Raw genomic sequence first — 16,721 nt, 5'->3', positions numbered from 1 at the left:
AATAAGTCAATATCCCTGCTTCTGATCACTAAGCAGTAGGGAAATCTAACAGTTATTACATGGATACATTGCTGAGGTCGGGCTGTTTAATTTTCAGAAACATTAGGAGGAGAGTCACAGGTAGACAGGGTGGTGAAGAAAATGTTTGGTATGTTTGCCTTCATTGGTCAGCGTATTGAGTATAGGAGTTGGGAGGTTATATTGGCACGATACAGGACATTGATGAGGCTATTTGTAGATGCTGCATTTAATTCTGGTGTCCCTGCTATAGATGTGGTGAAACTTGAAAGGATTCAGAAAAGAATTACAAGAATGTTGCCAGGGTTGGAGGGTTTGAGTTCAAGGGAAAGGTTAAATAAGCTGGGTTTTTTTTTCCCTGGAGCACGGAGGCTGAGGGGTGACCTTATAGAGGTTTATAAAATCCTGAAGGACATGGATCGGGTAAAGAGACAAGATCTTTTTTCCAGGGTGGGAGAGTCCAAAACTAGACGGGATAGGTTTAAGATGAGAGGGGAAAGATCTAAAAGGGACCTGAGGAACAACTTTTTTACGCAGAGGGTGGTGCTTGTGTAGAATGAGCTAGCAGAGGAAGTGTTGGAGGTTGGTACAATTACAACATTTAAAAGGCATCTGAATGGGTTTTTCAATAGGAAAGATTTAGACGGATATTAGTCAAACACTGGAAAGTGGGACTAGATTAATTTAGGAATCTTGTCGGCATGGACGAGTTGGACCAAAGAGTCTGTTACTGTGCTGTACCACTCTATGACACTCTGATTGTATGAGATTTGATAGAAGCGGTCAAAATCATGAGGGGCATGGACTGAGAAGATGGAAAGAAAATGTTTCTATTGATAGAAATGTTGAGAAATAGAGGGCACAAATCTAGTGATTGGAGAAAGAAACAATGACTCAAAGAAAATTCTCTTGAAAGCAGTGGCTCAGTGGTTAGCACTGCTGCCTCACAGCACCAGGGTCCCAGGTTCAATTCCAGCCTCGGGCGACTGTCTGTGTGGAGTTTGCACATTCTCCCTGTGTCTGCGTGGGTTTCCTCTGGGTGCTCCAGTTTCCTCCCACAGTCCCATGATGTGCAGGTCAGGTGAATTGGCCATGCTAAATTGCCCATAGTGTTAGATGCATCAGCCAGAGGGAAAAATGGGTCTGGGTGGGTTACACTTCAGAGGGTAGGCGTGGACTAGTTGGGCCGAAGGGCCTGTTTCCATGCTGTAGGGAATCTAATCTAAACTAATCAGCAATTGTTATGAAATTGGAATGCACTGCTTTAAAAGGGGGAATGGATAATAATCTGAAGTTAAAAGTTTATATGGATACAGGGAAAAGACAGGAAGCAGGACTAGCTGAGGACCGCTTACAAAGACATGGACATGGTGATCCAAATAGCCTTCTTCTGCACTATAACAATTTGGTAATTCTATCACATGGAGGGAGTTTGCAGGACTATGATTGAAGTCTTAATTAGGCACAAGTTTGTTTGAATCATTTGCCCCTTTCTTCTTATTATTCATCACTCAGTCAGATTTAGAAATTAAATAAAAAGCAAGGCTGCACCAAGATACTGACAAACTTTAAAACAAGTTCAAATGAAGGTGGAACAAATTGAAGAACTCAAGTCGGATGAGGCCATGCCTGGGTTTTAAAAGTCTATGGAATGTAGAAGATAGGGTAAAGGAGTGAAAAAATCCCACTGTTAGAGGCCTTGGGGAAAAGTAACCGATAGAAGAGCTATGTGCCTTCTAATATTCAGGGTCCAGTTCAGTTATTCATCCAATGCTGCTGCAATTCATGAATCAATGTATAAGGAGAAAATGACCTACATCAAATGGCAAATGATACAATTGCTAAAGAGGCAATATATAAAAACACAAGAATTCAGAGCTGGAGTAGGCCACTCAGCCCCTTGAGTCTGATCTGACATTTGCTAGGTTCATGGCTGATCTGGTTATGGCTTCATCTCTACTGACCTGTCTCTCACCACCACCACCCCTCCTAGGTTCCTGACTCCCTTGTCAATCAAAAATCCCTCTAACCTGGCCTTGAATATATTCAATAACCCAGCCTCTACTGATAAAAATAAAACCAAGAATTGCAGATTCCGCTAATCTGAAATGAAAAAGCAGAAACTACTGGAGAAACTCAGCTGGTCTGGCAGTATATGTTGAGAAATAAGCAGAGTTAATGTTTCAAGTCCAGCGAACTGATGAAATGCTCCCACATCTTATGGACTCAATTGACCTTCTCTCCACCAAGGGCAGGTGCCCAACTCCACCATATCAGGGTAAAATTGTTGTGTGAGGGAGGGGTACCAGTCAGCTTGCTGGATCTAATGAGCTTAACCACCTTCAAAGTCATTGATGGGACAGAGTTAAATCCAATCCTACAATTCCAGGATCTGGAACTCCCTCAAATCACCTTCTCATCAAATGTCTATCCAACTCCTTTTCAAAATAAATACGGGTGTCATCAGCTTAAATCGCTAGTTCTGTTGAGCTACAAGTGGAACATCCCTTGCTTAAAAAGATGGCTAACAGGCTTGAGGGTGTGAAGTATCTTGCTCAGATTTATCTATAAAGTGAACTTGTGTTGACGCAGAAACCTTACACCTTCAAGACTGGGGTTGGAGGATTTCACACTGACAGTCTTCCGTTTTTGTGGATTAATTCTATCTGTTTATGCATCTAACTGAGAGCTGCTAGAATCAGGGCCAAGTACTTAGGCTTAGGTTTAGCACAGACTGTATGCAGATTAAAACTCACTATTTCCCTTCAATATTCTTTAACTCCAGCTTTTATAAAATGTTCTTTCCTGCATGAGCGTGAAATTTGTGCATTTCCCACAGCACTCTGTGTCTGTTTCAATGAGGTTGTCAATTTAATGCCAAATTAGGGACAATGTTATGCTTCTCCTGGGAGCTATGTTGACATTGTGCTAACTTTGCTTCGTGTTAGAAACCTTCCCAGCCGACAGATCTTAACTCCTTCTGACTGCACTGAATTCTAATTCTCAGTTCCTGGGAGAAAAGAAAGTGGCGGGGGGTGTTATTGGATTGTGAGCACTAGTGCATACTCGCTCCCCCTCACACAGCGAGCTTGTCCAGGTCACTGGTACCCAGCTTGGGCTATTGCACAAAGTCAGTGTGTACGTAAACTCTGCACTCTGCTGTCTCTTTACCTGCAAACAACATTCATTTTGCATGACTCCAGTAGTGTCAAGCAGTTCTGCTTCTCTTTCACATAGTAGGAACACGAGGGGACGATGGTTTGCCTTCTGCGCTCCGCGCACGCTGTGTCCTCGCAGGGGCAAAAGAGCAACTCGTGCGTGAACTCGACAGGGACGCGGTCGAAGAACTTGCGGAGGGCCTTGTGGCACTTGGGGTGGTTGCAGGTCTCGGCCTTGCTGGAGCGTTTGATGCAGGAGGAGACGTACTCCGTCCGTAGCTTCTGACACGACTCGTCCACGTTGCAGGCTTTGGCTGCGTCCAGGCAGCGGTTGGCCCGTGTGATGCCAATGTCTGATCCTGTGAAACCAATTGGACAAACATTGAACCTTCCTATAGACCTTGTGGTAAGTGAAGTGACAGTGTCTAACAATCATGGCTCATAGCACAGGAACTGTACATTCGAGGAGATGTCAAAGACCCCAGTGAATAACTATGTTTTGTGCTGGAAGAGGAAGACTTGAAGTAATGCAACATCTGACTGAAACTTTGAAGTTGCTTATAAATGCTCTTTCATCATTTATGATATAACATGGCAGCCACCCTGTGTATAGGAAGATTCCTCCAAAAGGCATTCAGATGAATGATCACTTAATCTCTGTTGTCTTGTTAGCTTCTCTAGGACAGAAGGTAAAATGAATCAAGAATCAAGAAACAAGAAGCTCAAATCCTGGCAATGGGAGCCTGAAGGCAAGATAAAGGAGGAGGAAGTATCTCTCCATTCTCAAGAGAAGCAGTATAGAGTTTTCAGGCAACAGAGTGGCTCAGTGATTAGCACTGCTGCCTCACAATGCCAAGGACCCAGGTTCGATTCCAGCCTTGGGCGACTGTCTGTGTGGAGCTTGCACAATCTCCCTGTGTCTGCATGTGTTTCCTCTGGGTGTTTCAGTTTCCTCCCACAGTCCAAAGATGTGTAGGCCAGGTGAATTGGCTGTGCTAAATTGCCCAGAGTGTTCAGGAATGTGTAGGTTAGGTGCATTAGTCAGGGTTAAATATAGGGTAGGGGAATGGGTCTGGGTGGGTTACTCTTCAGAGAGCCGGTGTGGACTTGTTGGGCTGAAGGACCTGTTTCAACACTGTCGGGATTCTATGATTCTAACATCAGACTAAACAATTGATCAGCTATGGCAATCAATACTGAGGATCTTTAGTCTAAAGTTAGCTTCCTTATCCTTGAGCAATAGGTAGATCTGAAAACAACCAGGTTTGCGTCTTCTTCTTCAGAATTCACCATCTCTTGGTGGGTTTGCACCGGGGTAAACTGAGAATGCTGTTAATTGACTGGGATTACCTTCCAGAGCCCTCATTAACCACAAAGGATAGTACAATGTCCTTGGTTAGCTCATCTTGGGAGGAGAAGCATTCGGAGCTTATACAGTTAGTTAGAAGACAAGCTTGCTAATCAGCAAGATGGCTGAAGGATTCAAGGGTGGGATCACAGGTGGGTACAACTGGTAAGAGGCCCAGATTTTTCAACATGCATCTGTGAGTGCTATTGGCAGAACTGAGGGTCAGGAGGGATGGTCTGAGGAGCATTGAGTACAGGAGGCACACAAGAGAGCTGTGCCGGTTGTCTGGAGGGTTGGCAAAGGGTTGGAGTGGGGAGGGGGGAGGTGGAGTGGGTACTGCAATATCCAAAATGCCAAGAAAAACTGTAACTCTGCAGAAAGACCTTCAACTGATCCCACAATTTTGGCCATGGTACCAATGAATTCCTGGGCCTCCACCACTCAGACAATAGGCAGGCAACTCAGGGACACTCAATCTTGATTAGAGCAATTTACCTTGACACTTGCTTCATAGAAAAATCACTCTTTCAACTCCAAGTTGAAAACAATGGCTTCAGCTAGTCTTCAGAGCCACTTCGTTTTTAAGGGCAGGACTATCATGGTGTCACAGAGGGCAAGTCTTCATGCTCCTCACAGTCTTCGGCAGTGCACAGATCAGAAGACCATGGAAGGAAAGCCAGCAAGTGAAATTATCAGATGGACAGGACAGCCTATAGGAGAAGATGAAGTTGGAAACTGAGCGACAAGAGAAAGTTGCTAAAGGCTGGACAAGAGTCATCTCCGGCCGTGTCCCAGGCGCTATGCTTCTCCTGAAGATTTCAACACCCTTTCATTCAACCACTTCTTCTCCAGACACATTAAGACAAGTTTTTGTTTCTTATTACCTTAGAAGAAGAGACTTGGGTTTCCAAGAATAATGAAGGCAAATCAAGATGTGTAAAAGAAAACTGTGTCCTATCCTTGCCAACTCTGTCCTGACACCTTAGTGGCAAAGCACTGGCAGACAGGCCTGTCATTGGGAAAATGAGTCTTGGAGAGAGTGGGAATCTGCCAGCAGAAGAAAGCTCCTTCACAGAAGGGTGAAGAAAAAGATTCACTTTCGGTTGAATTGCCTGAGTGTTCCAAAATCTCAGGGGCTCAGTTGCAGAGAGAGGAAGGTTCAAGCATAGTGATGTTCGTGTGAAGTTAGTCTAATTGTGAAAATGTGGCTCAGATAAACATGATGTATTTAATTTATATTCGTTATTGAATATTGTTTCAAATAGTATTTTGATCACATATCCACAAGTTCATTTCAATATCTGCTTTTAGCTCTTGTGAGTTGTAGCACAGGATATTGTCAGAATGCTTAGCAAGAGAGGGACTCTGTTATTCTCTCGTTGTCCCTCCAGCCTTGGGAGCCCAGTCCCTGCCCTTAACTGGATGGCAAGCCCTCTCCTTGCCAGGAAACAGTTCCAACTTCAAACGTACGCCTGATGGCTGAAAATCCAGATTCAAAAACTCAGTAATGAGATAGCTGCATGAGCATAGAGCACTGTGGAACTGGTGTCACAACGTAGTCCTGCTGGCAATTACCACATTAGGATTATTGAAACCGGCCTGACCAAATTCTCAAGGCTGTGTCCTCAAACACTGGAGAAACTGTTATTTAACAATGAGGAGACTCACCTGCTGTTATTGAGGCCAGTCTGGCATAGTCATATCCCCTCTTGCTGGGCTCATAGGGTGAGCTGTCATCAGTTTCTTCACCTGCAAAGCAAAGAGTTTACAGCATTATGAAAGAAAGGAAAGAATGGATCGTACTGGGCTTGTACTAGTTGAAATTTAGAAGAATAAGGGGGAGTCTCATAGAAAAATATAAGGTCCTGATGGGAAATGAAAACAGAAGTTGCTGGAAAAGCTGAGCAGATCTGGCAGCATCTGTGAAGAGAAATCAGAGTTAACGTTTCAGGTCTGGTGACCCTTCCTTCTCTTCACAGAAGCTGCCGGACCCTGCTGAGTCTTTCCAGCAGCTTCTGTATTTGTTGCTGTTGATTTACAGCATCCGCATTCTTTTGGTTTTTAACATCCTGATGGGACTGGACAGGACTAAATGTAGGAGGAATGCTCCTGATGTTGGGGAAGTCTAGAACTAGGGGTCGAAGTCTAAGAATAAAGGGTAAGCAATTCAGGATTGAGATGAGGAAAAGTTTCTTCACTCAGAGAGTTGTGAACCTGTGGAATTCTCTCCCACAGGAAGTTGTTGGGGCTACTTCATTAGATGTATATTCAAGAGGAAGCTGAATGTGGCCCTTGTGGCTAAAGGGATCAAGGGGCACGGGGAGAAAGTGGGAGTGGAACACTGAGATTGCATGATCAGCCATGATCACATTAAAGGGCTGAATGGCCCACTCCTGCACCTATTTTCTATGTTTCGCTTAGGTTGACATCTGTCTGCTTGTTTCAACTGGGACATTTCTTTTTGACTAACTCACTTTTGAAATGGAATGCAATGCGATGAAATGAAATCACTGCATTGGGCATGGTTACTTTCAATGCTTCACCACACATGGCAATTGAGGTGGACAGGCTGGGAGGGATGTGGAGTGAAATTCCTTAGAGTTCCACTCAGCTTCTCCAGGATTTTCTGTATGAATAGTGCATTATTGCTGTAGGGGAGGGACTTCAGAAAAAGATCACTCCTTGATGTTCCAAACATGGAAATGCCTCAATTTGCTTGTGAAACCCCTCCACTGATGTGAGGCCTCATAAAATTCAGCATCAGAACTGCATTTCAAAGTGAATTGATGAGTTAGTGGGACCGTATTACTGTGCTAATAATCCAGAGGCTTGAAAATAATGTTCCAGTGTCGTGAGTTCAAATCCCTGTATCTAAAGGTTTATAGTGAGTATGGGAAAAAAAATCATGAAAAATTCAGAGTAAGAATAATTAAAACCAAATTTAATGGGGTAAGAAGAGCAGCAAATGATAGGCAGAGCCAAGTTACCCCACAAGCAACAGATCAGATCTGAGTTCTGCAGTCCTGCCACATCCAGTGGTAAACGGTGGTGGACAATTAAACAACTCACTGGAGGATGAGGCTCCACAAATGTCCTCATCCTCAATGATGGATGAGCCCAGCCCATCAGAGCAAAAGGTAAGGCTGAAGCATTTACAGCAATCTTCAGCCAGAAGTGCTGAGTGGATGATTCACCTCTGCATCCTCCAATGGTCCCCAGGTTCACAGATACCAGTCTCCAGCCAATTCGATTCACGCCACATGATATTAAGAAATGGTTGAAAGCACTGGAAACTGCAAAAGCTACGGACCCTGACAACATTCTGGCAATAGTAGTGAAGGCTTGTGCTCCTGAGCTTGCTGCTCCCCAAGCCAAGCTGTTCCAGTACAGTTACAACACTGGCCTCTACACAACAATGTGGAAAATTGCTCTGGTAATTCTTGTATATATAAAAAAAAGCAGGATAAATCCCAGTCTGGCTAATTACAGCCTCATCGGTCTACTCCTGATCATCAATGAAGTGATGGAAGGTATCATCGATAGTGCTATCAAGCAACACCCACTCGGCAATAACCTGCTCAGTGATTCCTAGTTTGGGTTCCGTCAGGGCACTCAACTCTTAACCTTATTACAGCCTTGGTTCAAAGATGGACAAAAGAGCTGAATTCCAGAGGGGAGAGTGACAGCCCTTGAAGACCGCATTCAACTGTGTGGTATTAGGGAGCCCTAGCAAAAATGGAATCAATGGGTATCAGGGAGCAAACTCTCTGGTGGTTGAGTCATACCTGACACATAGGAAGACAGCCATGGTTGCTGGAGGTCAGTCATCTTAGCTCCAGGACATCTCTGCAGGTGTTACTCAGAGTAGTGTCCTACGCCCAATGATCTTTAGTTGCTTCATCAAGGACCTTCCCTCCATCATAAGGTCAGAGGTGGGGATGTTCACCAATGATTGCACAATGTTCAGCCCCATTCACAACTCCACAGATATTGAAGCCATCCAAGATCTGAACAATATCCAGCCTTGGGCTGACAAATGGCGAGTAACATTTATGCCATACAAATTCCAGGCTATTACCATCACCAATAAGAGACAATCTAAACATCACGCCTTGTCATTCAATGGTGTTACCATCACTGAATCCCCCACTATCAATATCCTGGGATTATTACTGACCAGAAACTTAACTGGACTCACCACATAAACACAATGGCTACAAGTGCAGATCAGAGGCTAGGAACACTGTGGCAAGTAAATCACCTCCTGACTCCGGAAAAGCCTGTTCACCATTGACAAGACACAAGTCAGGAGTGTGATGGAATACTCCCCACTTGCTTGGATGAGTCTAGCTCCAACAACACTTAAGAAGCTTGAAACCATCCAAGACAAAGCAGATCACTTAGGTGATATGACATGCACAATTATTTACTCCCTCCACCACCGATGCTCAGTAGCAGCAGCGTGTACAACCTACAAGATGACCTGCAGAAATTCACCAAAGATCCACAGACAGCACTTTACAAATGCACAATTGCTTCCATTTAGAAGGACAAGGACAGCAGATACATGGGAATACCACCATTTATAAGTTCCCCTCCAAGCCACTTACCATCCTAACTTGGAAATATATCGCCATTCCTTCACTGTCACTAGGTCAAAATCCTGGAATTCTCTTCCTAATGGCATTCTGGGTAAAACACAGGTGGATTGCAGTGGTTTAGCCCACCACCACCTTCTCAAGGGTAACTCGGGTCAGGCAATAAATGTTGGTCAGCCAATAATGCCCATATCCCACAAATGAATAAGAAAAAGAGATCTGGCTTCAATAAAATGGAGCTAAAGGTTCGCTTGCAAAACTGTAGCTGAACAATGGTTTGGGCACAGTCTAGGTATAAATCCAGAGCTCCTGTCATGACAAAAGAAGAAGAAATTATGATAAAAAAGAAGCATGCTGATGACATACATCAGAGAGAAATTACAATTAAGAACCAAGCTGAGTATACATTGTTCAGAGGGGTGGTGAAGAAACAAATAAGAAAAACAAAGAGAGAGTATGAAATGAGACTAGCAGACAACATGAAAGGGAATTTCTAAGTCTCCTATAGACATATAATTGGTAAAAGGGAGGCCAAAGGAGACTGGGGCTACTTAGAGACAATAAAGGTAATTTACAGATGGATGCAGAAGATATGGCTGAAATATGAAATCAATACTTTGCATTTGGCTTTACCAAAAAGGAGGATGGAAAGTGGGGAAAGAAAAGGTAGTTTAGTGTCCTATAGCATTTGAAAGTGATAAAGTAGAATGTTCATGCAGACAGAGTTCCATCTTCCCCTTCAGAAATACCCTCCATTGTGTTGTAAGGCACTATTACCATGCTAAACAGGATAGATTTTGAACAGCTCTAGCAACTCAAGTCTGGACATCCAGGAGTCACTGGATTCAATCAGGAGAAAAAGAATTATACTCAAACACAATGTGTACCCTCATTCCCCAGCTTATCCCCCACTCGGCTATTACCATCAAGCCAGGGAAGCAACCCTGGTTCAATGGAGAGTGCAGGAGGACATGCCAGGAGCAGCACCAAGCATACCTAAAATTGAGATGACAATATGGTGAAGCTACAAAAAGGACTACTTGTGTGCCAAACAGCATAAGCAGCAAGGGATAGACAGAGCTAAGCAATCCTACAACCAATTGATGAGATTAGATCTTCAGTCCTGCCACATCCAATTGTGAATGATGGTGGTCAATTAAACAACTCATTGGCAAAGTAGGACATCAACAGTGCTATCAAGCAGCATCTGCTTAGCAATAATGCAACGTTTGGGTTCCGCTAGGGCCATTTAGCTCCTGAGCTCATTGGTTCAAATATGGGCAAAGAGTTGATCTCTAAAGGTGAGATGAGAGTAACAGCCCTTGACTGAATGGAAAGTGAAACTAATTGAATAGCTCTCTGAAAAAGCCAGCACAGGTACATTAGGCTCAACTACTGTTGAGCTCCTGTGCTATTTGTTTCTGCCAGCTCCAGCAGATGGGGTTAGCATCATGGGTCAAATGATCTCCTTCTGTCCCATCAAGCTAATGACTCTGCCAGTCTTAATAGGTAGGTTGGGTGCATACAATTATTCTCAACATTTCAAGGGAATAAAGTAACTTCTTGGAAGCCTGATTCTCCACAGTTACATCGTGACATATCGAAATGATCCCTAATGTCATTCCTTGGCTAGAAATAGCCACTTTGACAGAGAAACGTGCAATTTACAAGCCACAGTCTTTGTGGAGATTGAGAATCACGGAGCACCAATTGCCTAGAACATTAAACTGTGTGATATCGTGTATTCTTATTATTTAGGAACTTGGGTCTTAAAATAGAGGCAAATGGCTTTTGGGGTTTTCAGGGCTCTAAAGGTTTGATTTATTTTTTAAGAAAAGGTCAGAAAATGATTTTGAACCATAAGACATTCTTTCCCAGAAATCATGCGACTTGCTTGAAATCACTTTCAACTAACTTGGTGAGACTAACTGTTGCTTGTTGTCCACTTGAGCTTTTGCAACTTAGAAAAGGTGAGGACAGAAGTCATTAACAGAAAAGATTCTTACCAGAGAAAAAGGACAGTTTTGTTTCTTGCAGCCTTCAGGGGAACAGAACTAACCTTAATCTGTGCAAATTAAGAGGACTGGAAAAATCCTAACTTTACTTAGGGTTGGCTGAGAAAAATATCAATGAGGTAACTTGTTTTTATGTCTCAGGGAGAGACAGATCTTTTCAAATTGACTTGTGTTTATATATATTATACATGTATAGTTTTATTTGTTCTTTGAGTAAATGCTTGTTCAGTTTAGAACATTGTCAGCTGGGATCATTCCTGAAGAAGGGCTTATGCCCGAAACGTCGATTCTCCTTCTCCTTTGATGCTGCCTGACCTGCTGCGCTTTTCCAGCAACACATTTTTAAGCTCATGAAAAAAGCCCAGGTTTCTGCCCAGGTACGGAGCTGTCATTCTTTAGTGATCTGACTTTTTGTAAGACCTCTTATAGTAGACGATCTCAGGAAGGGGCAGTGAAAAATTAGGAATGAGAGAGACTTGGCGTCCAGTACTCTAATGGTAACTCGAACTGTTGCTAATCTGCTTCCAACCACCTCCAGCCAAGAGTTTTGACTTATCCACTCTCCTTCCACATCGTAATAGATGTTAGACTGTTAGCCACTAATAGTCTCCATTAACAGCTATTTACTCTCCTAGCCAGATTGTCATCCACTCCATTGTCTGTCCAACTGTTCTCTCTCTTTGGGCTCTATCCCCACCTATCATTTACTCCTTACCTCCTCTCCCACCCTATCTTCTGCATATAAACTAACATTTTCCTAGATACTACCAATTCTGAGGAAGGGTCACTCGACCAGAAACATTAACTTAGATTTCTCTCCACAGATGCTGTCAGACCTGATGAGCTTTTCCAGCAATCTCTAATTTTGCTTTCATTCATATTAGATAGTACTCATCGTCAGAAAGATGAAAAACAGAGTAAATTCTTCTGGAATTGATCACAGGTGGTCATTGCAAACAAAGCATTGACACTGGGTCAACTTCAGTATATTTTCTTAAAAATTAAAACAAATTTACTTTGTTACACTGCTGGGCTGTGCAAGATATTCTGGCAGGGAATTGTCTATAGTGTCTGAGTTAGAATTGGGACAGTCTGAATTACATCAAGTCATTAATCATGGGGAGAAGCATCGGAAACACACCCAGTGTCACCGCTCCTCATGGTAACTAATTAATCAGATGGCCTAGTTAGACATGTGCAGCCCTGTGTCTAAGCAACAGGATGAGGCCACCTGAGGCCACCAGTACCTGTTAGGCCTCCTGACAAATAACAAAAAATCAAAAACATTTGCAAATGAAGCTCAGCTCCTTAAATTATTTTCTTTAAAAACTCGGAGAGTTGGATAGCCAACGTCAACAGCATAATATGTTCTAAGAGTTGTGTTGCATCCCCTTGAGTATCATCCATTCTTTGTATTTAATGCTTTTGTTTCGCTCTAGAATGACGAATGATAGAGGTTGAAAGCTTCCTTAAGGGCCATTTTCTCCCCCTCTTTTGACAGATTTCCCAGATGTTTCCTTCTGGCTTTCGTCAAGAAAGAGTAAAACAAGCAACATCAAACTCACCTCTCCAGTGGCCTCCAGAACTAACCCCATCATCCACCTCCCCCTCCTCACCCCTGCCTCTCCCAACCCCAATCATCTCATCAATAAATGTTGCTTAGTTAGAGCATTTCTTTTTCCTGAGTTCACTCACTGGCTGTCAGGGGGATTTGTTTCTGGCTGATGTGTTTTACTCAAAGTGGACAGTCAAATTAATGATTAATATCATCTGTGATGCCATATTAAAATTAATAAGCTCCAGTTGTGGAAGTGAATCAAAATAGTTCTGCTTTTTGTAGTTGCTCTGAAGGGGGAAGGAAGGAAAGACGAGACTTTTGTTTTCTGAAATATTTCCCCAATATTTATTGAAAAAAAAATCTCGCTGAGAATGCTTTTTTGGCCATTCCATTTACAATATGGGTAAAGTCACCATAATCCTATCAGACCATGGGGTTGTTCTCTCATCAAAGAGAGAGAGAGATGACTGGTGGTGGTTTAGCCTGAGGGTCACAGATGAGGGGAGAGGCTAAGGAGAGGAATCCTTCATGATAACCTTAGCCAGTTCAGGAATTGAACACATATCGTCCACAATATGCAACAAATCAAATGGGTCATAGAATCATAGAATTCCTCCAGTGTGGAAGTAGGCCATCCAGTCTATCTGGTCCACACTGCCTGTCTGAAGAGAATCCCACCCAGACCCAGACCCCTATCCCATGACCTTGCATTTTCCAGGGCTAATCCACCTAGTCTACACATCTCTGGACACTATGGGCATAGTAGCATGGTCAATCCAACTAACCTGTTTATATCTCGGCAGTATGAAGCAATGAAACCTGCGTGATAACCACTCAGAGGTAGATGGTCAATGAACATTTGAGTGTAACACCGGGACGGAAATTATTGAAGCAGAGATAGCAGCTGAGACTACTAACCATACGACAGTATAATGGTGCTGCCTGCATTTATCCCAATGAGCACAAAGGTTATCAGAACCCCTTAGGTAACTACCATCAGGATGAGAATTGAACCCAGACCGAACACTTCTACCCAACATGGTTGCTGTATACGTTACAATGATAATTAGTCTCCTGGCTCTGGTAATGACTATTATTAATTTAGAACAGGTTTGGATTGCAATAAGTTAACTGATTGTGGTGGTAGTGGGAGATGGGGTCAATTGTGAGTGGACTAAGGAATCCAAAGTTTGATGCTACAGTGCCCGAAATGCAATTCTCCTTCTCCTTGGATGCTGGCTGACCTGCTGTGCTTTTCCAGCACACACTCTCAACTCTGATCTCCAGCATCTGCAGTCTTCACTTTCTCCCTGCTACAGTAGAGAGTTAGGTGGGTAGCAGACTGTGTAACCTTCTATACCCGGCAACATCCCAGTAAATCTCTTCTGAACCCTCTCCAGCTTGAAAATATCCTTCCAATAACAGGGTGATAAAAACTGGATACAGTACTCTTGAGGGGGCCTCACTAATATCGTGTCCAACCTCAACATGACTTCCCAACTCCTATATTCAAAGATCTAAGCAATGAAGGTAAATGTGTCAAATGCCTTTTTAGCCACCCTTTTTGTGTATAACATAAACACCAAAGAATTATGTACCTGTACTCCTAGGTCTCTCTGTTCTACAATACTACCTAAGGGAGAAAGTGAGGGCTGCAGATGCTGGAGATCAGAGCTGAAAATGTGTTGCTGGAAAAGCGCAGCAGGTCAGGCAGCATCCAAGGAGCAGGCGAATCGACGTTTCAGGCATAAGAAGGGCATTCCTGAAGAAGGGCTTATCCCCGAAACGCCGATTCTCCTGTTCCTTGGATGCTGCCTGACCTGCTGCGCTTTTCCAGCAATACTACTTAAGGCCCTACCATTAATTGTATGAGCCCTACCCTTGTTTTCTGTACCAAAATTATTTAGATTGAAATCCATCTGCCATTTTTTAGCCCATTGACCCATTTGATCAAGATCCTTTTGTAATCTTAGAAAACTTTCTTCACTGTCTACTATACCACCATCTGCAAACTTACTAACCATGCCTTCTATATCCTCATCCAAATCATTTATATAAGTGACAAACAAAAGAGGACCCAGAACTGACCCCAGTGGAACACCGCTGGTCACAGGCCTCCAATCCAAAAAGCAACCCTCCACCATTACTCTCTGTCTCCTGCCGTTAAGCCAATTATGTATTCAATTGGCAAGCTCGCCCTGAATCCCATGTGACCTAACTTTACCACTTAGTCTCCCTTGTGGAACCTTGTAAAAGGCTTTACTAAAGTCCAAGTAAACAGCATTTACTGTTCTTTTCCTGTCCCCTATAAAAGCTATTTTATCTTTCCAGATTCAATGTACATCTATCTTAGAGCAATGAGCAGTTATAATAATAAATCAAACCCGCAAAAAAAAAAGCATGATACAGCACTCTGGACAGAGGTGCACCAGGAGAAAGTGAGGACTGCAGACGCCAGAGATCAGAGTTAGAAAGTGGCACTGGCAAAGTACAGCAGATCAGGCAGCATCCAAAGAGCAGGAGAGTCGATATTTCAAGCATAAACTTACAAGGTTCCGCAAGGGAGACTAAATGGTAAAGTTAGGTCACATAGGATACAGGGCAAGCTTGTCAATTGGATACAGTATTGACTTAATGACAGGAGACAGAGAGTGGTGGAGGGTTGCTTTTCAGACTGGAGGGTGGTGGGCGTTTGGAACATGTTGCCAATAGAGGTGGTAGAGGCAGGCATGGTAGATTCATTTAAGATGCATCTGGACAGATGCATGAGTAGGTAGGGAGCAGAGGGATCCAGATGCTTAGGAATTGACCGACAGGTTTAGACAATACATTTTGATCGGCTCAGGCTTGTTCATGGGCTGTAAAGTTTTTTGTTCTCTTAGTTCTTTAGTAACCTTATCTAAGCCCCTCCTGATTTTATAAACTTCAATAAGGTCACCCCTCAATCTGCTATGGTCTAGTGAAAAAACTTATCCAGCCTCTCTTTATAACTCAAGTCCTCTAGTCCCGCTAATTCCATTTTGCACCCTCTCCAATTTAATATTTTTTTCCTATAGCATGGTGACCAGAACTGTACACAGTACTCCAAAACACTGCTGTATCTGCTGAGTGTTTTTTTTTCAACAGTTTCTGTTTTCATTTTATCATAGTCATTATTGGGATCTAACTTTAGCCAAGACGTCCTTTGCCAGGAGTCAGGGCTTTGCTTCACACTGTCAGCTCAGAGTGCTCCAAGGAGCAAAGACCATGCCCCCTTCAGCTGTAAACCTACTACAGGGCACTCCCAGGAATGGTGATAGATGAGTCTGGGATAGTGAGGTGTGATTTGGTGAGTATGATTAAGTCAAACTATTGCTTGACTAGTTTCCCAATTTTGTGCACAAGGTCCCCAGATGTTAGTGAGGAGGACTTTGCGGTGGCAACTGGTCAGAGTGCATTTTTATTATTTCTGGTGTGTGAATGGGCCAGGTGGTGCAGAATGACTTACTTTTCAACTGGTCATAACTGGGTGCAGCTCCAACAATACTCAACAAGTTTGACACCTCCAAGGCAAAGCAGGCCACTTGATTGGCATCACATCCTCAAACATCCAGTCCCTCCACCACTGACGCTCAGTAACAGCAGTGTATACTATCCACAAGCTGCAGAAATTTGTCAAATTTTCTTGGACAGTACCGTTAAAACCCATGACCACTTCTGTCTGAAGTTCAAGAGCAGCAGATATGTGGAACACCACCACCCTCAATTCCCCGTCCAAGCCACTCACCATCCTAGGAACTTAGAAATGTTTCATTATTCCTTATGTGTCATTGGGTCAAAATCCTGGAATTCACTCCCTAAGGGCATTGTGGGTCTGCCTACACCACATGGACTGCAATGATTCAAGAAGGCAGCTCAGAACCACCTTCTCAAGGGGTATCCCAGCCAGTGACACCCACATCCCATGAGTCATAGAGTCATAGAAATGTACAGCATGGAAACAGACCCTGCGGTCCAACCCGTCCATGCCGACCAGATATCCCAACC

At 43.3% G+C, this 16,721-nt stretch overlaps 1 protein-coding gene across 5 annotated transcripts in view; it reads right to left on the bottom strand.

Moving 5' to 3' along the window:
• The window catches only part of gfra4a (GDNF family receptor alpha 4a), a 160,879-nt gene that overhangs the window by 54,360 nt on the left and 89,798 nt on the right, over positions 1-16,721 (bottom strand). For 4 of the 5 annotated variants that reach the window (XM_043696028.1, XM_043695854.1, XM_043696122.1 and 1 more), the window contains exons 4-5: positions 6,193-6,273; positions 3,190-3,544 (exon numbers count right to left, since the gene is read on the bottom strand). In XM_043696028.1, coding sequence (XP_043551963.1) covers positions 3,190-3,544; positions 6,193-6,273 — 436 coding nt within the window. The remainder of the gene's footprint in view (positions 1-3,189; positions 3,545-6,192; positions 6,274-16,721) is intronic. The other variant, XM_043696209.1, reaches the window with a different exon arrangement.

This window comes from Chiloscyllium plagiosum, chromosome 1 (genome assembly GCF_004010195.1).
Source record: "Chiloscyllium plagiosum isolate BGI_BamShark_2017 chromosome 1, ASM401019v2, whole genome shotgun sequence".
Classification (NCBI taxonomy): domain Eukaryota; kingdom Metazoa; phylum Chordata; class Chondrichthyes; order Orectolobiformes; family Hemiscylliidae; genus Chiloscyllium; species Chiloscyllium plagiosum.
The sequence above is the reverse complement of the archived record's forward strand: the minus strand, read 5'-3'. Positions and strand labels throughout refer to the sequence as shown.